Source organism: Ochotona curzoniae, unplaced genomic scaffold (genome assembly GCF_017591425.1).
Source record: "Ochotona curzoniae isolate NIBS_2020 unplaced genomic scaffold, NIBS_Ocur_1.0 contig_1014, whole genome shotgun sequence".
Lineage (NCBI taxonomy): Eukaryota > Metazoa > Chordata > Mammalia > Lagomorpha > Ochotonidae > Ochotona > Ochotona curzoniae.
This window is the reverse complement of record NW_024464920.1, coordinates 12,053,970-12,077,194: the sequence shown is the minus strand read 5'-3', so window position 1 is coordinate 12,077,194 and position 23,225 is coordinate 12,053,970. Positions and strand designations below refer to the sequence as shown.

Here is a 23,225-nt window from a genome sequence, read left to right as displayed (position 1 = left end):
CTATAATCTTTCACAAGAATCATGTGCTTAGACTTCAGGAAAAATAAGCTTCCAGAAAACAAAAGTACATTCCCTCTTCTGACATTGCTCACAATCAGCAAAACCCAAAGCAAGAGCTCTGTGCTCCAGCCACATTGATTACTTCTCGCTCATCGATGCCTTGGACGAACACTTGCTCCAGCATCTGCCTGGGAATCCTTCCTCCCAACACCAACCCCAGCTTTGGCTAACTTCATTCTCCTCACTGCTATCATTCTGGAGGTGGTCTTCCCCGACTATTCTATTTAAAACTGCCTCACATGACTCCTAGCCTCACACAGCCCAAAAAAAGGTGTTTTCTTTTTCTTCTTCACGGTATTTACTATTAACTGATTCTTCCATCATAATTAGGTTTATCACATTTTGCTTGGTTTCCTGAAAGGAATACAAGCCTTACCTGATCATGAACTGTTTCGTTCTGTATTATATTCCCCATTTCTACGGTAGTTCTGCTACTTAGCAGGCCTCAGAAAACACTAGCTGAAAGAATGAGTTGTTCTCTCATCAAGACGTTAATATTCATTTATTCCCATGTATATTATCATCTTATCTTGCTAGATTAGCATTTCCTTGATGCTATTATTAAATGCATTACATTATTAAATTCAACACTGAATTTTTAACTAAAGAAACCCTGCAACTACATAACAAACGAGAAACCATGTTTCAAACATACATCCCTAGGGGGCTTTAAAATAACTGTTTTAAGGTTTTGCTGTTGCTAGTAAATAATCATTTAAAGATGATTCAAAGTATGATTTGAAGAACAAAAACAAGCACGCCTTTGAAATTACAAGATTATTTTAAACAAAATTCCATATGACGATAGGAGGTGGCATATTAAGGATACTATTAATACTAAAAAATCTTCCAGAAACACATTACCTCAAGTTTAAGCATCTCCATTTGAAAGCAGAAAAACAACAAAATGATGGATGAAAGGTGAAAGACAAGAATGACAAATTATACACTGAGCACATAATGAAAATGTCCACACATACCTACAGATCTGGTTTTTCAAACTGGGATCCTTTCAAAAAACAGTTAAGTATTCTATTTATAATACATGAGTATAATTATAGTTATTTCACATTTGTAGTAACACCATTGCGCTCAAAACTGGAATTCAAATGACTTTAATCGGAATGCAAATTAAATTATCTAAAATCATTCCCACTGGAAATCACAAGTTCATCATAGCATCAATATTTTCAATCATGAGAACTTATAGAAATAATTCTTTTTAACCTTAAAACTAAATCTAGGGCCCGGCGCGGTGGCGCAAGTGGTTAAAGTCCTCGCCTTGCACGCCCGGGATCCCATATGGGCGCCGGTTCTAATCCCGGCAGCCCTGCTTCCCTTCCAGCTCCCTGCCTGTGGCCCGGGAAAGCAGTTGAGGACGGCCCAAGGCTTTGGGACCCTGCACCCGCGTGGGAGGCCCGGAAGAGGCTCCTGGCTTCGGATCGGCATAGCATCGACCGTTGCGCTCACTTGGGGAGTGAATCATCGGACGGAAGATCTTCCTCTCTGTCTCTCCTCTCTGTATATCCGTCTTTCCAATAACAAACAAACAAAAAAAAAAAAACCAAAAAAAAAAAAAAAAAAAAAAAAAAACTAAATCTAAACAGTCCAATTAAAAAGAGTTATCATCCTTACTCATTAAAACATGCATAGACAAAGTCTGTACACTCATAAGGTGTACACTCAATGAAAGTAGCAAACATAAGCACTTCACAGTGTATGACAGATCTTTACCTTCAGCCTAGAGATAGTCCAAAATTGCATTTTTTAAGCTTCTTTATTCATTTTAAAGTGCTTTCCTTTTGAGTCCAATATTTAGGTTCAGGAAAAGCCACATACATAATAAAAAGTTTTTCTATTAATTTATTTGCCATAATTTTATCAACTTAACTAATTGAAAGCAAATATAACTGAATTTAAATAATGTGAAAATTGATTTAAAATGATTTAATTTTGGTTCAAAAATGCCTTTTCCTTATAATGTAGAAAATGGGTGTTAAGAAAAAACTACATGACTTTCAAAATTTTATACCAAAATTAATTATACTTTTAATTCTACTCTTCCAAAAACGTTTGGAGTACTATCATAAAATACATGCCATACAATTAGAATAAACAAAAGCTACAAAATTAATGTAGTTATAAACGAACACATGACATAAAGTAATTAAGAAGTAATTCTTTCATATGGATATGGTAATAAGAAGCAACACAAAATATTTCAGGCTATTATGCAGTACAGGTGCCACAAATTACATTATGGAAAAATAAAAACATAATAAGACATTAGGAAAAGATTTACTTATAAATTTCCTTAGAAAGCAACCATCAGACCACATGAAATGGTGACATAATATGGAAGTATAAACATAGACTTTGATCTAGATTAGAACTTTAGCATTCTCCTGCTAGGCTCATGACTTTAAACAAATTACTTTACCTCAAGGAACCAGGCTGCCTCATGTTAAACAGACCTCATATGTAACTTGCAGGGTTATAAGAAACAAATGAAACCACATATTTACAGTGAACAGCATAATATCCAAAACTTAGTGGTATTTATAAAACAAGAGTTCCATGTTTAAAAATTAGTCTGACTCTTATGCTATCATCGGCCAAAGTTATCAATAATTTAACAGCATAGGATTGCATTCATCATTACCTATTTATTTTTTAATGAAGTGAAGAAGAGATATCTTTGTTTTAAAAAAAATAGGAGATATTGAATCCCTATGTAATTCATTAATAAGATAAACTCCTTTTAAAATTTATTTCAAAATGCCTTAAATGACAAATCTTCATTAAAATTTAAGATGTGGAAAACTAACTTCTAAGTCACCTTCCCTCTTTTCTAGAAGCACACGTGTTTCTTGGGAGAAGAAATCATTGTTTCCTACCGTTAGACTTGTATACAGAGAGACAAAGATACAGAAAATTAAACTGTTTCACCTTAAATCTTACAATTCTAGCTAGAAATGCTTTATCTTAACTGACCCCTTTGTATTAATATACATTAATTTTTTAATTCATAAAATAATCCAAGTTAAATTTGTATTCATTCCTTTTTCACTTTTTAAATGTTTTAATTATTATTGTTATCCCTGATACAATTTTGTAGGCATAAGGATTTCCCTACACAACCCCCCTTCCTCCCCCTTCTCCCTCACCGCTGTTTTCTCCCACATTATAAGAACGGTGAAATCCATCAGCAATTCATTAACATTACTCAGAAATATCTTCCCATTACCAAGCTATAATATGTTCCATATTTAATATATATAAAACATATTTTAAATGCTAGTAAACACATTAGTTCCCTTAGTATTCCATTTGCTTCACAAACACATGTATTACTCAAAAAATTACCATTTTTAAAAAATATGTATTTATTTACTTTTTTGAGCAGTACAGAACAGGTATGCAGAAAGAGATAGAGGCAGAAACAGAGCTCCTATCTCTATCAACCACTGGCTCCATGCCCGAAATGTCCGCAACCGTTAACCTCTGGGCAAGGGGGAAGCTCAGACAAATTTCAAACCTTGACTAAACCCACTATGTACACTATATGAGTACAGGCTCAGCAAATTGTATTACCTCTGAGTTGGCGTATTCTGCTTGTAATTTCTTGCATTCATCTTTCAGTTTTTCAGATTCTCTCTCACGTTCCAAGGTCATATTATCCATTAGTGTTTGAACTTGTACTAGTTCTTTCTTCAGCACAGCAACATCTTCTATGCCAGGTCTCTGAAGCTGGGATGCAACACATTTTAATTAGCGCAGCAAAAAAATAAAATAATAACCATCATAGGCCTGCTTCCGTAAAAAGAAACCAAAATGAAGACAATCCTTATTATGAGTTTTTGGATTAAGCATCTGACACTGCTATCTTTCCTCCAATGGGCCACCTCCCCTTCCCATTCCGTCTTCTGTGTACTAGTGTTACCATTCAAGGTACAATTTAGCAAATCCACAATTATCACTTCCGCTTTGTTTGCTTTCCTGTCCTTCACAAACTACATACATGGGCCAAAACACTAACGTTACAAATAAGACTCCTTTCTTTTCTATCACAGGAAACTAGTAATGGAAATAAAGCAGCAGCATAAAAGCATAATTAATTTTCGCTGCAGATTAGAGGCAGTTAATTCATTTGTTCAAATTTTTGTTGAGTCCTACGCAAAGGAAAGAACTCAAGGACAGATTAAAGTTGTTATGACTGGGGGAAACTGTTGAAGAGATATGGTAGCAATGAAAACAGTTACAGAGGGAATATAGTGACTGGTTTTACGCCTCTTCAACTTGGAAGGAAAGCTAGGCACTCAGCCAGAAAAATTCAAATCCTAATGCATTTATAAAATTAAAAAGCTAAGTAATGTGAAAATCAAAGATCCATATAATGGGATGGAGCCAGCACCATGGTGTAGTGGGCTCACCTGGCATCCGTATGACTACAGGCTCGAGTTCCAGCTGCTTCACTTCCTATCCAGCTTCCTGTTTGTGGCTTCAGTCCTCAAGCCCCTCCACCCACATGGGAGACACAGAGGAAGCTCCTGGCTGCTGTCGGCCTCAGATGAGCTCAGTTTTGGCCACTGAGACCATTTAGAGAGGGAATCAGCAGATGAAAATTCTCTCTGTATCTCTCCTTTGCTCTGTAACTGTCTTTTTTTTAAAGATTCATTTATTTTTATTGCAAGATCAGATACACAGAGAGAAGGAGAGACACAGACAAACATCTTTCATCCATTGATTCACTCCCCAAGTGACCACAATAACCAGTACTGAGTCGATTCAAAGCCAGGAGCCAGGAGCCTCTTCCAGGTCTCCTACGCAGGTGCAGGGTCCCAAGGCACTGGGCTGTCTTTGACCACTTTCCCAGGTCACAAGCAGGAAGCTGGATGGGAAGTGGGGCTGCTGTGATTAGAACTGCATCCATATGGGATCCTGATGCATGCCAGGTGAGGACTTTAGCCGCTTAGGCTACCGCGCTGGGTGCCTGTAACTGTCTTTCAAATATATATAAAGTAAATCTTTGAAGAAATAGATTTGGAAACAATATATAAGTGTGTGTGTGTGTGTGTGTGTGTGTGTGTGTGTGTGTAGAAACAATGAAAATGTTTTGGCAATATTATACAATATTCCATTTTTATTTAAAAATCATACATACAATATACACAAATGTAAGTGGCAACATATAGGGAGTTTTCTAATTCCTCATTTTTATTTAAACTACATTTTAAATACTTCTTCAGAACACATATTTCAGTTTTTATTTAGAAAAGAATGAAAGTACATCCTAACACACAGTTCCTAATTACCAGCTCAGTCTTCAGATCTTGAATGAGAGCTGTCCCTTTGTCTAACTCTTCTGTCAGATGTGTCACTTTTTGTTCAGCGGCTTCTCGAAGACTCCTTTCCTCATCATATTTTGATTTAACATCTATGTAAAGATAGTTGTATAAGTACTAGTTTCATAATACCAATTCTGGGGGAGCATAATTTGTGAATTCCTATATACTTCTCTGTATACCCATATATCACTCTAATTCAAATTCAGATTCCTTAGATAACTATAAATACAGTAAAACTATACTTCTGATTGCATTAAATAATAAGCCTAAAAATACACAAAGGTTTCTGACTTCATAAATTCTAACAACCCTGTTACTAATTAGTATTTAATTCCAGGTTTAATAACAGTAGTACCTTTTCTAACAGATCGTACTTTATAAAACAAGATACATGACTGATAGCATAACTAAGGTTTACACACATATAATATTTAATAAATTGCACTTAAATGCTACTGTTTAATCCTCAAACATACCACAAAAGATTTACAAATTTTAGGAAGACTCTACAAGGGAAATTTCAATGCTTTAAAGGGAGGCAACGGGAGGACAAAACGACCTGCATAGTATCTTGGAGGTCAAACCGCACTCAGCATGACAGCAGTCTGGAACAAAGGCTTAACACACCAACCCACTATGTTTATTTCTGAGACTTATCATGGTAAAAAGGTAAAGACGGACTTAATGGCTAAAAAGCTCTGATTCAAATTACCTGCAATTTCAGTCGCAAGTTGGGCTGCTTTCTGCTCGAATAAGTCTTTCATTTGCTTAATATTAAAATTTTCTGTTTGGGCTTCTTCTAATTGTTGTTCTAAAGACTGTATTTCTACAAAAACATATATCAGTTATTTAAATATAATGCTACTTATACATGATAAATTTGTATTATTTATCATCATTGTACTGTATGCATTTTAGCTAAGACATTCAACATTAAGTTTAATAGCCAATTACAAAAAGTATTTTTATTAGAAATTCAACATGTCCGTTATGACTAAGGTACAAATAATAGTTTAAGCATAAAACAATACTGAGAATCACCTCAAAACAATGTGCGAATACTTGTGTTTTTTTAGGTTTTCTTTTTTTTTTTTTTTTTAGTCTACAAATGCTTGTTTCAAAGTTCTCATGATTTCACAATTCACAAGTTACTTACTTCATAGCAATACACCAACCATAGAAAAATACCTTTTTTTTTTTGGTTAAAGTTAGTTTTCAAGCAGTTAAGAACAATCAAAAACTGAAAAATCAATCAACTTATATATGTAATCACTGTATATACTACTTCATTCTTTAAGAAAGAGAATCCCTAAAATTACATTATACACTAAAAAGTCGTCAGCTACAGACAGGTGGTAGTATCAACATTTTACTAAGGGATAAACTGTATTAACTCTTTAACATAAACCTAAATTTTCATATTTTCATATTGAACTTTATTTCATATTTCAGTAAAATTAATGTAACATTCCACAGACTTATCTCTAGCTTATATAATGAACCCCAAATAGTATTTACTTATTAATTCAACAATAAAGCTCATGGCTTGCTTTCTAAACCTAAAATATAATCATATCTTCAGTGTTTCAGAGCCATTAAGTAAAACCCAAAACAAAATTCATTTTCCAGATATGTAGGAAAAAGGAGGGAAAAAAGGAGAGATGGCAAAGAAGAAAAACAAAAAAATTCTGCTTTAAGTGAGGTTACCTGCTGATGAATGTGCAACCAGCCCATCAGGTTTAGCCTCCTCAACGAAAACAAAAGACATAAATATGTATTAAAAGGAAAATAAAAAATACAATTACAACTGACAATGTTAAAAATCTCTGAAAACCATATTCTGTTGGGTAACTAGCAAGATTTTGCTCAAAGCAAAAGTGGCCGTTCTTCCAGATGAGGAAGATCTGTCTGTCTCCCCTCTTTGTAATTCTGCCTTTCAAATAAAATTCAATAAATCTTTTTTTAAAAAGTTGCTGTGAGTCTTACAGTAGACAGGACCTTAACATCCATGAATTTAGTAATAATAAATAGTAAATGATTATAAATAATGTAGATTATTATCAGTATAAACATAGGTGCTAAAACACACACATGCATTTAAGTCAGCTGGTAAGATTCGGTCCTACTATGTAGCTCTGAAATCATTCTAAATGCAGTTCGCTATGTGAATGATACATGTTTGTTATAATAAGAATTTAAAGTATATCCCTCTTTCTCCTTGAGCTTCTAACAGATCCCATATGTAATGACCTGTGGAGAACTCCATCATTACTGAAAAACGCAACTTAAGATCTTAAGGTTCTCAAACGTGAAACACTGATCTCATCTTTTGGATTTCAAAACATATACTCTGAAGACCCCGACAGGCACACGGAGAACTGTGGCAAAGGACACTTTACTGCACGCATCTCTGACACTCAGAGCATGTGTTCTGGCAAGCTGTGCTGTGCCTGCCGATTCTCCAAGATCAACAGCTTCCGCCTCTCTGACACCGGGCCACATCAGCCCTGAACACCATCACTCCAAAGAAACAACTCATTAAAAAAAGAAAGGTATGCCTCAAACTTTAATTAGACTTCACGTCCCACAGAGACCTGTCTATAATTTTGGAACTAATTTAATATGTGATTAACATTGCTCATCTATTGCCATGTTTTTGTGAGATGTGTTCACACAATTCTACTACATCTGAAGCCACTAAACCTAACAAAATTTTCTCCTTGGTCAGAAACCATGTGCTTTATGAAACCAAACTTTGACAAACTTCTTGCAATAATGTAAAGCATCTATTTTGAAAATCTGGATAAACTAAAATATGACATTGAACTATCACCATTAATGCATCTACTATTAAAAAGTATAAACTTGTTATTCAGGATCATAAATCATCTTTAAAAGAACCAGAAATGAGGAACATATTCCTTTAAGTTTTAACTTATCACATGCATTAGGAACAAAATAATATCCTACTGTGTCATTATTCTCATGTTTCAAAAAATCTTACACAGTAAGATATTTCTGGTGAACATTTTAATTTCCTTATAAATTAGTTTTAGAAATCTTAATTCTTATGCATAACCAATATTTAAATACACTTTCCCTTAAGGATAATTTTTTTTGCCAAGGTAGTTTACACCTTGAATTACTTAAATTTCTTAAATGTGAAATAATCATCTCTAATATGGTATACAATTTACTCTGTGTTTTCAGCCATGTAAAATAATATAACCCTAGGAGAATCTGAAGGACAATTAGCAGCAGCTACCAGAGATCATCAAAGAATCCATGGAAAATATATGATATGATGAAAGTATGCATGGATTTCCATTTTTGTGGACCAAAATAGGCTTATGTTTGAATTTCATTACTTCATAAACTTATTTTTTTAGAAATGTATTTACTTTTATTGGAAAGTCAGATTTACAGAGAGGAAGATCTTCCATCCAATGATTCTCTCCCCAAATGGCTACTACAGCTGGAGCCAAGCCAATCCGAAGCCAGGAGCCCAGGAGCCAGGAGCCAGGAGCCAGGAGCCTCTTCCAGGTCTCCCACACGAATGCAGTGTCCCAAGGCTTTGGCCCATCCTCAACTGCTTGCCCAGGTTACAAGCAGGCACTTGGGTGGGAAGCGGGACTTCCAGGATTAGAACCACAGCATGCAAGGCAAGGACTTTGGCTGCTAGGCTACCACACTGGGCTCTGTTTACAAACTTTTTAAGTGCCTTCCTATATGAATCACAAATAGATGATCTATATGGATTTTAGGTTACTAAATTTTTTTATGTTAAGCTGAATTTCTGATTAAAGAAGTTGAATAGCAGTAAGACTGATATCTTACTATTCACTTTTTCCTTCTCCAATTCTTTTTAGATTACCAAATGAAAGGCAATGTGCCAAGGGATTACAAATACTTCACAAAAATATTAAAACTACTGTTGAAGGGTATCTATTTTAACAAATTAAGACTAAGGACTTGGTCAGATTTATTGTCTTTGATTCTTGCTTTACTTTAGCATACAGCCAATATAATTTTGACATAAAACTAATAAATGAACATCATATTTATTTAGAATATACACTATAAAGAATCTAAGCCATCAAAAGAAGTCAACTCAGAGAAAAATCACTTTTGACACCACTGTTTCTTCTGCTTTTTTCAATGTGTTACTATTTTTAAAGAATGTTTTGTCTGTTTTAAAAGGCCAAGTGACAGAGACACAGAGAAGCAGAAGGTAAGAATTCTTCTATCTACTTGTGCAATGCCCAGATGGTCACAGTGGCTGCAGCTGAGCCAAGACAAAGAAGTAAATTTACAGCAGGCTAATTTTTAAGCTGATAATATTTTGTGGCCCACAAATGATTTTATAAATATCTAAATGGTCTTTGGCAGAATAAATGTTCCTAAACCTGGCACTGGGAAGTCTTCAGCAGCAGCAACATGCACTGTCACATTCTAGAATAACAATGCCTTCTTGCTGAATTCCTTCTTGCTAGAATATTAGCTTTCTTTTTTAATAGGTAGAAGGAATACATTCTAAAATGATAATTTCACTATAGTAAATACATAAAAAAGAACATAGTTACTTATTACTATTATCAAGTATTATATAATATACATAATTAAAATCTGTATATTTTTCTATGACAAGCAGCACAGATTTCTTTACATTAGCATTAACATGAGCACAAACAGTACGTTGTCCTATAATATTATAATGTCTATTACACCAACAGAGAATAAGAAGTTTTCAACTCGATCATAATCTTATGGGACCACTGTTGGATATGTGGTCAATTGTTGATCAATTCATTGGTATGTGGTACATGACTGTATATACATTGTATGAATTTAGTAACATAAAAATAATACATAAAGGGGTCAATGATACCCCCTGTGAAAGGTTAAGCTGCCACTCAACACTGACATCTCGAATTGGAGGATTATTGGCTGGCTGCTCTGCTTCTGACTTAGCTCCCTGCTACTGTGCCTGGGGAAGCACCAAAGATGGCTCAGGTACTTGAGCCCCCATCAAACCTGTGGGAGATCAGGAGAGAGCTTCTGGCTCTTGGCTTTGGCTTGGCCCGGATCTGGCTGTTACATCCATCTGGGGAGGGAGCCCTGTTTGCTCCCTTTTGCTCCTGCACCCACTTTCTCCCTTCCTGCATCCCAGCCTATTGAATAGTTAAAAAAATAAACAAAACTAATATTGTTTACATATAATGTATATAAACAGCCAACAGGATTTTTTTTTACCTAACAGCAGACATTTTAGTCATTCCCAAGCTGTCTTCTAATTTGTCACAAACATAAATTTTTTGAGCAGATTCATTACTGTTTGAACCTATAATTTTTAATCATTTATGTTTATTGACATAAAACAGAATAATGCCAGTATTGAAAAAAAATAAAAGATCCACAGCCAGCCTGATTACTGATGGAAGACCTTTAAGATGTTACATCTCTACTTGCCAGGTATTTATTTGCTTTCCCATAAATTGAAAAAAAAATACTTCACACACTATTAAACACAGGAAAATAAATTAAAATGTTGTTCATACAGACCATTTGCTTATAAAAAGTATTATGCGTAAGTGAAATGAAAATAAATAATAAGCATGCTTCAAATATTTAAAAGCAGTTACTTGCTGTTGCAGCCCTTGATATTTTTCTAATTCTTTCTTTAATTCTTCTGAGTACCATTTTTCTTCCTAGTGAAGAAGATTTTTAATTAATAAATTTTAAAATATTTATTACCTGAAATACTGACAAGTATAATAAACAAATATAATAAACAAGTATAATAATTTTTGTACAAACCTTAAGTGAAGTCTGTAGGTCCTGGACTTCTTGTCTGAGTAGTGTTATGTCATCACTAAACACAGATAGAAAAAAAAGGAATTCATAATTAATGTTCTTTAATTAACAATGTAATCATTTGTTAAATGATAGCTAGCAACTACATGTGATTATTATTATAGTTTTCTTGATTATTTTTTAAAAACCTCTACAGATTTCATGCATGGTGAAATATACATAAAACCTTAACAACAGCATTATTCCTAAACCTCACTACTATTAAAAGGAAAAAAATCTCTCTTAGAAATAATCATTTACTGAGATTTAAGTGTCTGAGCCAAAAACAAATTATCTTCCACATATTTATCAACAATCAGTATCAACAGCTACATATGGCAGTTAGCATAAAATGTAAACTCATAATTACAAAGACTACAGAATCTGCCTAATCTAGTCCCTGTCCTATCACTCTCCACTCCTTTGACTTATCTTCCACACAATGCTTCATTTCGTCTGTATGACATACTCTGTCCTGTTTGAGAATATATTCATATTCTATTCTATTCTCGCCCAAGATTCATACTGACAAAGAATAATGAGTAGACCACTCTAGGCCCTAATGCAGGAGGGAGCTCATAAGATTGTGGATGGAAAGAACATGTATTCATTTGTTGGACTGTTAACAGCAGAAAGATATTCCCTTGTTCCCTGCCACTATCAATAACAGCCATGATAGAACACAGACAAAAACGAAAATGGAATGGAAGTTGATTAAGAATACTCAAGTTGAGTGGTCCTCTTCTAAAGGAAGTAATAGGATCAGTTCTAAGTCCACTCCAGCACAAGTAAAAGATACAAGCTGAAGTTAAAGAAAACGAGACTGGAATTTGTTCTTGATGGAGGTGAGAATAAAATCACAAAAAAGGAAGAAATTGCCAACAAAAACAAATATACTGGAGAAGAAATTAGTCCTATACCTTTACAGTCAGTAAATAATTTATTCATTCAATGGCATCCACCAGTTTACATGAGACCTGGGTCAGGGAGTGGGCAAGGTGTAGCATCTGCCAGCGAGAGCTGGAATGGATGCAGAATTGGGTTAGGCAGAATCACCCACCAGTAAGTGCCAGAACTGAGGGCAGGTTTTGTCAGGCTGGGCTGTAGCACCTGCTGGCAAGCAAAGTTGGCATGCACCAATATCCAGGGCTAGTAGGGAAGTGCGAAACTTTCCTAGTGAGGCTCCAGCTCACACTGGTGTGTGTGAGAACTGGGGCTGAGGGCAGGTCAGGCCAGCACCCGTCCACATAAATGTGGGCCAGATCCAGGGGCAAGCTGGACTGGGCAAGGCCACAGCACCCGTTGGTACACAAAGAACCATAAAGGGGTGCTGGCCAGGTCAAGCTCATTCCCCACACCACTGACACACAAAGCAGAAGAAAAAAATTGCAACATTTGTTCTACCCACCTTTCTCCATAAGTCAACCTTCTGCACCCTAATTGGAGGCCTACATGAGTGTGCATCCCCCTCAGTTATGTAAACAATATTGAAAACAAAAAAATTATCTTAATGCATTCATTCACTCATTATTCAACAGGCATATACTGTCTGTGTTGGACTTTCAAGTTGTTCAGGTTAATGAGGGAAACAAACATGCAAATAAGTATAAAAATCCATGACCAGTTTTATGATAGAAACAAAAACAGAAGCTTAAAGAAAGCGGTCAGTGCTATCTAGAAGACTGGAATGGGCCTTATGATGAAAGTAATTGTTGAGGACTAGGCTTTAATTTTCTGCATATCAAAATAAAATTAGATTGTGAAAGTTTTTTTGACTCTCAAAGTACATCTTTCTGTAATGTTTTCTTTAGTTTTCCTTTCTTTGTTATGATGCATGTGTGTGCCACCATCACAGCCTTTCCACAATGTTGCTCTATGAACTTAACTGATTATAGAAACTGTAAATCAACTACAGGACACTTATATATTCATGTGTAAACGCAAATGTGTGGAATTGTTACTGGTTTTTCCCTATTATGTATTAACCTTCCAATTCTACATGAAAACTGAAATGATTGATACAGAAATTAATATACCTAAATGCCTCATGTTAAAATATAAGGAAATTATGAAAAGAATTGCAACTCAACTTCTAATTCAGTGATCACAATTGTTCAATTTAATCTTAAAAAGCACTATTTCAACAAATTTGTAAAAGCAATTTGCCACAAAAGACAATCTTCTGAAATGTGTAACTTATGAAAACAAATAACAGATATTGACAAAAGACTGTGGGAAACTTTTAAAACTATCTCCAGACACTTGATACAGTCCAATATGTAGATACAATATCACCATAAGGACACATGCCACAGCATTACATGTTAGCTGCAAAGTACTAAAAATACCCTGAACACTCAAGAGGAGAAAAATATTAATAAAAAATAAAACAGTTCTGTTTGCATTGCTTTTAAAAAAACCTATATGATACAGATAAAAACATATAGAACAATGTAGAACTAGCGCCTTTTATGTAAGCTGCTTACACACCGATGTATTTTTATACACAAATAAAATCTACATTTGTATGCATAAATTAACTCTGAAGAACACACAAGAAACCAATGAAGAGAGAGCCAAGGAAAAGGGATGAAAAGAACTCAATTTTTACCATGTAACTTCTTGAATCACTTAAATTTTGAGCCCCAGTCATTTTCACTTTTGATCTAAAATATATTTCCTACCAATAGTCACATATTCTCTACAGCGTTATAAAACTATTAGTAAGTGCAGTGGTTCAGGGAGAAGGAAAAAAAACAGACAATGAAACGCAAAAAAAGAAAAAAACACACAATTACTGTCTAATAAGCAAGCAAAAACCAGCAAAATTCTGTTTAGAACAGCAATTAAATTCTCATTTTAAATACATAATTCATAAGAACTGTTAAGGAAATAGAAGCATCTGAACTAGGTGACAGATGAGATGTGTCAGTAAGGACGTGCCTACTTTCCTGGCTTTAGTAGCCAGGTAGATGCATACTGCTGTTGTTCACCGGAAGATGTAACAGAAGACAAGGATTAGGTTACGAAGGAAATATGATTTCTTTCAAAAGGCCAACAGTAAGATGCCTTTGAAACATCTTAGTGAAAACATCTCTTCAGCATTTGGGAGATAATTTGGGGTTGAAGATGTAGTTTAACAAGAAGCTGTGAAGGTAGACATTATCCCCAGGAAGATGATATGGCACAAGAGTGAAACAGAAAACAGATAAAGATCACAATGGCATGATACATCAGAAGACTAAGGAGAAGGGCAGAAAGCAGGGTCAAATTTTGCAGAGTTCTGGTGATCTGCAAAGATGACCGCCATCAAATTTCTCCCTTTGCTACATACTAAATGCAAAAGATAGAGTTTATTTCTTGATTTCTTAAATCTGAGCCGGTTCTGTGACTACTTTAACTCATACAATGTGGAAGAGGCAGGGCTCCAACAATTTTGAACCAGACCTAAAGGAAATGGGCGTCATCCGCTTCTCCTCATAGGAAGCTCCTTCTTGGAACCCGATTCCTGGTTTCCAAGTTCAAACAGTCAGAGGCCACAGAATGGAGAACTGAGGACTTCAGCACACAGCGCAGCTGAGCTCTCAGCAAGCATCCACGAGCAACTGCCAGTCATGAATGGAAGGCCAGCTGGGATCTCCTGACCTTCCTAGCAATTAGAAATTCTATGGCAACTAAAGATGGGTGCTATAGTTTTAAATCACCAAGCACTGGGCAGGTTGTTATACAGCAATACATAACTAAAATAGAGGCTAAGTAAAACAATAATGAAGATAATTTAGGTTACTGCTGACCCTTGAGGAACAAATTCCAGGAGGATAGAAGGTCAAAAGCCAGGCTTCAGAGAAGATAAGACTAATTCAGTAGAGTAATAAAAAAAAAAAGAACAAGTGTAGACTATGAATGCCTTTATGTTGAAAGTTCACTTATTGAAAATGATCTAATTGACACCTCAAAATGTTAGCTATACCAAATTTATATTAAACATAAAAATACTGGAGTCAGTATTATGGCACAGCACATTCGGCTATCACCTCTGATGACAACACCCACACGCATGCCAGTGGGAGACTGTCCACTCCACTTGCATTCCAGCTCTCTTCTAATGCACCTAGCAAAGCAGCAGAAAATGAGCAAAGTGCTTGGGCCCCTACATCTGTGTGGAAGACCCAGATGAAGCTCCGGGCTGCTGACTTTGGCCTGGTCCCACAACACTTGTTGTAGAAATTTGGGGAGTAAACAAGCAGATGGAGTTTCTTCTATTTTTATCATTCCCTACCTCCCTCTAACTATGATTTCAAATAAACAAATAAATCTTATTAAAATAAACAAAAAATATTTATAATGTGATTTAACATAACTACATATTTTATCTATTTTCTAACAAAAGACCAAAGAACAGTTGCCAAAATTCACCTATGCATAAAAATACCAAGGAATGCTAACATTCATGAAAAATAAACACCTATTCCTCCCAAATCACATTTTCCCAAACATTTTAATAAATCAAAAATCACATTTTGTAGCTCTATACTACCTATTAATCACAAAGTTGGGCAGTGATACTTTTCTTTTATTGAAAACCTCCTGTATTATAGCATTTTAACAAAAAAATATTTCTTTTTTTTTTTCAAGACATGCTTGTTTCTCTTGAAAGTCAGAATTACAGAGAAACAGAGAACATGTCTGTTAAGAAAAGCATGGGCCCGGCACCATGGCCTAGAGGCTAAAGTCCTCGCCTTGAACGCGCCAGGGATCCCATATGGGCGCCGGTTCTAATCCTGGCAGCTCCACTTCCCCTCCAGCTCCCTGCTTGTGGCCTGGGAAAGCAGTCGAGGATGGTCCAAAACTTTGGGACTCTGGGAGACCTGGAAGAGGTTCCTGGTTCCCGGCTTCAGATCGGCGTAGCACCGGCCGTTGCACTCACTTGGGGAGTGAATCATTGGACTGGGGATCTTCCTCTCTGTCTCTCCTCCTCTCTGTATATCTGACTTTCCAATAAATAAATAAATCTTACAAAAAAAAAAAAAAGAAAGAAAGAAAAGCTTGAAGGAGCAGGTGCCATGGTGCTAAACTTTTGCCGGCAGCGCCAACATCCCACATGCATCCCAGTGCATGGCCTGGCTGCTCTATTTCCAATCCCTCTCCCTGCTAGTGGCCTGAGAAAGAAGTCCTTGGGCCCCTGCACACATGTAGTAGACTCAGAAGTTCCTGTATCCTAGCTTCAGATTGGCTCAGCTCTGGCCAGTGTGGCCACTTGTGGAGTGAACCAGCAAATGGAAGATTCTCTGTCTCTCTTCTCTATAATTCTGCCTTTCAAATAAGTAAAGCAAGAAAAACCTTATAAAAAGAAAAGCAAAAAAAACTTTTCTAAACGAATCTGTCTTCCTCAGTGAGGGTTTAAAGACATGAAGTCTCACCAGTAGAAGAAAAGTCAAGTCATATGGCTAAATGCTATTATAAGGAACTATATTTTCATTTAGTTTGAGTTTTCAAAACAGGCTAAGTTTTCCAGAAGCACAATGTGTACTTGACTTTATTAAGCTGATAATTACAAAGTGAACTTCTAACATTTTTAAATTAAGAATTAACATTTTAATTCCCGGATAAGTTCACTATTGTAACAGCTTACTATAAAAACAAGTAAATCAAGTACATAATTTTTTTTAACAGACTAAAATAAATGCTAACTTTAAGTTAAACTTTTTTTGTTACCTCACATCTTTCTTAGAAACAAAACCTTTACATTATATTGAAGAGAGTAGTACAGATACCACAGATGAAAGATTGAACAGGTTGTAACAATAAGGGAGAACAGCCACACTAAACAAGGACAGAATTAAACAACATGGAAATATTGTTTTCATAGTCTGATCATGATTAACAAAGCTCGCATCACAGTTCACAAAGTATTATACTGTACCGCTTCAAAGTGAGATGAGCCTCTCCTCCATGGCTTGAATCATTGCCAGCATCATGAACTACCTCGTAATGTTTGAAAAGCTCGTCAGCAGAGCCAAGAGATTTCATACACTGCGGACAGATGAAGCCCTACAGGAAGAAGCAGAAACAAGTTCAAAAATAGCAGTTCGCATTATAAAAAAACAATTATTTGCATATTTTGAAATATAGCTGAATGTTTTATTTAGATCAATGGTGTCATTACATAAATTATCATTTATGCTGATAAGCTAAAAATCTGATATATATGGGTATCATGTCAGCTCTGATAAAACTTCACAAAACACAATGAAAATCTTTGTTAACTATCTTTTAGGCTGAATAAATTAAACACAAGATCAAATTCTTAACTAAGAAGTTAGTTCTAACCAAGATTAGTTGAGAAGATAGGATATCATATTCTTCCTATCTTTAGAAATCCCCATTAATAAAATATTGTCTGGCCAATCTACTCCTCCAGAACCAAAAAAGTAAAAACTTAAAAAAAAAAATCATAAAGAAGCTCTCTGGTGAGAGGGAAAATGTAATACATTAAATTATTCATACCACAGAATCCAGTTATCTACAAGTATAAAGTAGTATTTTAATCAGTAAGCATATTTATTAACCTAGATTTAACATAATAAAAGCTTAAAAATAATGTATAATCCTGCTAAACATAAGAAACAGAAATATTATCTGGTGAGGACTACCAACCAAGGGCCAGTGTTACAGTGCATTAGGTTAAGCCAATGTCTGTTAGATCGGACTCTCTGGCTACGCCTTCCAATCCAGTGTCTTGCTAATACGAACAGGAAAGGAACAGAAGCTGGCCAAGCTGAGCACTCTACCATCCATAAGGAGCCTAGCAGGATGGAGCTGCAGACTCCTGCTTTCTGCCTGGCCCAGGTCTCACTATTACAGTCATGTGGGGAGTGAACCAGAAAATGGACGATTTCTCTCTCTCACATTCTCTCTGCAATTTTTCAGATAAATTTAACTAATTAATTGATTTTAAAGATGCCTCTCCAATACATACATCTCGTCAAAAACTTTCCCCCAACAAGAATACTGCGATAAAATGCTGATACTGATGTTTTACAAATTTTGAGTTGTGTTTATCAATAAACAACAGGATCAACACGCTCTTGCAAGTTTTTGTGAAACACTCTACAATATAATGCAGTTAATCATATATAGTAAAGACAATGTTTTAAGTTTCATGGTGAAGTCAGAAAAGTCAATATCTTTTTATAGTGTTTGCCATTAAAAAAATACTTAAAAGGAACCGCTGTAGATGAAAGTTTGATGTAAGATAAACAAGTGATGATTGTGATCACTTTATTCGGTTCTTAAAATTTGTGAGGCATTTCCTTATGTAATTGCATTTACATCTCACAAATCATTAATAAGTATTACTATCTCCACCATATAGAAAAAAACAAATCTCAGAGAAGCTAATTAACTCCATAAACATCACAAGCTTGACTACACTAGGATACGCACAGTCTGCTCAGCAAATCCTGTGCTCTTTCCAGAATGTTACTGTCTCTTGTACTTTTTTACTTGCACTTAAAAATGACTTCCTTAAAATAAATCCTCTTATGTGCTAAACTTGTAGTAATTTATTAATACTTATTGACCATAATTTCAAATGTTTAAAAGTTCTACAGAAGACACAAATGATAAGACACAGCTTCAGCCTTCAAGGAACTGAAAAGGCAGAATATGAGGGTATTTTAAAAATACAGAAAAAGAGAATTAAAAGATGCTATTTTGATGCAAAAATGTATTTTTTAAATCCACACATTACTTTTTCATAAGATGAATTTTACATTAAGACATGAAATATGCATGGATTTCAAAAATATGCCTAAGTAAACTTACATTTTAAATCCATTTACTACAAACTTGGTGAAATATTCTCTTGAGAATAAGTGATGACACTGAAAAATACATTATCAGAATACCTGATTGTAAAATGAATTAGCAAATCAAAGACTAAAATATTTTTGGTTTCATTTGTCTGTTGGTCCAACAGAAAATTCCTTACTTCATTTCAGTATCCTTCAAATCATCAATAGTAATCAAAATATTATTATACATTATTTCAGAATTGCTAACTCAACTTACAAACGAATCTTTTTCACCTTTAAATTGCTCTCTAAATTGTACTCAAAGCTTATATAAATAATGCAAAAGTTGTTCCTCACACTTCAAGCATACACACACATAAATACACACAAACATAGAATTTTAAGGAGCTCTTACTCCAAAGCTTATGTTCAAAGTATGTTACCAGATTTCAACTTTAAAAATACTATCATCCACCTTTGATTTGAAAGTAGAGATGCATACTGCATTTTATCTTCACATCTGGACGTGATAGTCTCTATTACACAGTTACTATACATCCTCATAAATAAAAAGCCATAAAACAAAATCAACAGCAGGAAGAAAAAAATATGATAAATAGGGCCTGGCAACATGGCCTAGAGGCTAAAGTCCTCGCCTTGAACGCGCCAGGGATCCCATATGGGCGCTGGTTCTAATCCCGGCAGCACCACTTCCCATCCAGCTCCCTGCTTGTGGCCTGGGAGAGCAGTCGAGGACGGCCCAAAGCCTTGGGACTCTGCACCCATGTGGGAGACCCGGAAGAAGTTCCTGGATCCTGACTTTGGATTGGCACAGCATCGGCCATTGCGCTCACTTGGGGAGTGAATCATCGGACGGAAGATCTTCCTCTCTGTCTCTCCGCCTCTCTGTATATCCGACTTTACAATAAATAAATAAATCTTTAAAAAATATATGATAAATATATCTTGACACTAGGATGCTGGACTCTGCCACTCTTCATACCTACAATGTCAGGATACACTTTGACAACAGAATCACATGAACTTATGACTGATTATGAAGGGCTATACTATTGTAATGATATTGGGGAAATGAGTGAGGTGTGGAATTTTGGGAAGGGGAAAAGGAAAATCCCAGAGCTTATGAAATTGTAATAAAACAAATTAAATATTAAAAATATTATCATCTTATCTGTCATCTTAACTCCAAAACACATCCTCACACAATTTATTCAGGGGCATTTCATACATTTATTTATTAAATAAAAAAATTGACACTGATTTGCTTTCCTCAAGTATACTATAATTCTAAAATGCTCATTGCAGGTGCAAAAACAAATGGAATATGTACGAGAATGAAACTTCAACATACTTCCGCAGCTTAAGCAACAAGTAACTACATCTTAACTTTGAAGGTTCTGAGCACAGACAGCTTTTATTCAACTATCACCTATGTGCTAATGACTCCCTAATCCACACATCTAGCCAAAACTCTACAGCATTTTTCTGGATCTGTAAGTCAGACAAACACTTCTTTGCCTATACCCCACAGACATCTCAAACACAACAAATCCAAACTCAACCGTTTTATCCAATTGCTTCTCCCCATCAACATTTACCTTTCATGTGAACTAGATGTCTAAAGTTTTACTAAACTCTTCTTCCTGCTCACTTCCAATACAACATGTGTCTCCTTCCTTATTTCTATCCTCACTGCAGATGTCTCTGTTCACTCAGAAAACTCTTGGCAAGATCAACCACAACAGGATCCCAAATGGTGTTTCTCAAACCAGGCTCCACCCACCCTCATTAACAAATGTTGCACTACATAAAGATACTACAGAAATCCTTGTAAAAATAGATTACTCAATATTTCACTCTAACCTTTATCATCAACATGGTGTTCAATGTCCCACATGACCAATCTAGTAACTCACCTAGGATGAATGCTAAACATCGGTGCCCACTCTAATGCCCCATCATATGATCTTCAGACACCTCACTTTATACAACATACATCAATTACACTGAAGAATCTATGCTACTATGAGCACATCATGGTTTCTCAAATTATTGTGCTCTTACATGCATTCCTTCACCCTCCAGAGCACTCCCACTGGCCTGTCAAGTTCCTGCATTCACTACACTATACAACACACTGGATCTTTTACATCTGTGCTTCCTTACTGGTTAAAATATTACTTTGGGGCCTGGCGCGGTGGCGCAAGTGGTTAAAGGTCCTCGCCTTGCACGCCTGGGATCTCATATGGGCGCCGGTTCTAATCCCGGCAGCCCCGCTTCCCTTCCAGCTCCCTGCCTGTGGCCTGGGAAAGCAGCAGAGGACGGCCCAAAGCTTTGGGAACCTGCACCCGCGTGGGAGACTCGGAAGAGGCTCCTGGCTTCGGATCGGCATAGTATCGGCCCGTTGCGCTCACTTGGGGAGTGAATCATCGGACGGAAGATCTTCCTCTCTGTCTCTCCTCTCTGTATATCCGCCTTTCCAATGAAAAAATAATAAAAATAAATCTTTAAAAAAATATATATTACTTTGGACATAACAAGTACTTTCTACATTGTATGGTTATTTAAGAGAGAGAGAGAAGCAGATAGAGACAGAGATCATCTGCCCCCAAATGTCCAAAACAGGAGCCTGGAATTATGCTGGTCTCTCACAGAAGCAGCAAGTGCTACTGAGACTTAGGAGTACATCAACAGGAAACTGTGACTGGAAGCAGAGATGGGACTCAAACATAGAGCACTCTGATATGGGATGCAGGCATCTTAACAGCCTGGCCAAATGCCCATCTGTTAAAGAGAAATTTAGAGGCCAATAATACATATCTTGCTATAAAAATTATCTCCCATAATCACATTTTGATAAAAGCAAATCCTTTTAAAATTCATATATTTCTTCACCCTCTTAAATAGATATTAAACCTTTGCTTGTTTTCTCATGGCCATAGATATAAATCACTGAATATGTGTCTTCTGGCAGGTTTCTTTAACTCTTATAATCATATGTTACAGTTTTTCTATATCCTGTTTTATATTTTAATTTATATTTTAGCTATTTCTAAGAAGCTATAGCATTATATTTCTAAGAACTGCTATCCTGCTTGGGATGGAAATGACAGATTTTAAAAATAAGTCATTAAAGTCACACCACTGATTTAAAATAAAAGTAAAATAAACTTTGAATGAATGCTTGAGAGAACCCATGAACAGAGTGCATGATCTTTAATTCATGACCTTTGTGATATCACTGTGGATATATCAGATGATTTCTCTACATTTTCTAAACCATCTCCAAGAAGATGGAGGTTGCCAGTAGAGATAATAAAATCACAGTAAAATAACAGAAGTAGCCAGCTATTCTCATTTCCCTTAAGCATCCTAACTGTGTCATCAACTTCCAAAACATAGTTTACTTAAAATTAAAAAACAATCCATTTCTTATTCTTAAGGTTCGCATATCTGTAATTATTCACCTCTTCCAGTGAATCCCCAAACTCAACTTGACAGAGTATTCATGTTGCACCAAGTGTTCTTTAGGTAAATGGAAACTAATTTAAGTGTCAAGTAGGTAGACTGTTCCTTTCAGAAGAACAGTCTTTGAAGAACAGAGATTGTTTGTCCTCAAGTTCTGGAAATGGTAGAATGTCAAGCAGATTTCCAATTATCTTCTATATCTCTATCTTTGGTTTTACTGCTCCAGCTAGTTTAACTGATACAGTCCTATATGCATCCATTTCCCCCTGTACCCTAGAGGATGTCTGCTTTAACTGTTCCTCTGTGAAGCTTTTCCTGATGTACCCATCAAATTGAATTAATCCTTGCACTCTTTTTGCAAATAACTACCATAGAAACTTCTGAGGATAGAGATTCTGTTATCACCTTCACTTACCTTCACTTGCCTCATAACAGGTACCCACTAATGTGTTAAATAAGTGGGGATTTACAAGACTGTTATGATAACCTCACAGGAAAAAAAAAAAGGGGCCTTATTTTTTAGTCTTCATGATACAAAATGCTTCATTCTGCTACAAGACTTGAGTAAAATACACATTTCTTGTCATTTTAAGACTGTCATAGTACTTTTCCAAGGAAGCAACATGTTTAACAGGATCATCTGAGAAATTGTTTCCAGCTGAAAGTCAGCAAGACTTCC

General features: G+C 35.7%; 1 protein-coding gene across 1 annotated transcript in view; it reads right to left on the bottom strand.

Moving 5' to 3' along the window:
- EEA1 (early endosome antigen 1) overlaps positions 1-23,225 on the bottom strand; it is a 111,039-nt gene that overhangs the window by 55,267 nt on the left and 32,547 nt on the right. Inside the window, exons 3-9 of the mRNA XM_040980883.1 lie at positions 17,185-17,312; positions 11,226-11,280; positions 11,051-11,116; positions 7,116-7,155; positions 6,121-6,234; positions 5,376-5,497; positions 3,655-3,810 (exon numbers count right to left, since the gene is read on the bottom strand). Coding sequence (XP_040836817.1) covers positions 3,655-3,810; positions 5,376-5,497; positions 6,121-6,234; positions 7,116-7,155; positions 11,051-11,116; positions 11,226-11,280; positions 17,185-17,312 — 681 coding nt within the window. The remainder of the gene's footprint in view (positions 1-3,654; positions 3,811-5,375; positions 5,498-6,120; positions 6,235-7,115; positions 7,156-11,050; positions 11,117-11,225; positions 11,281-17,184; positions 17,313-23,225) is intronic.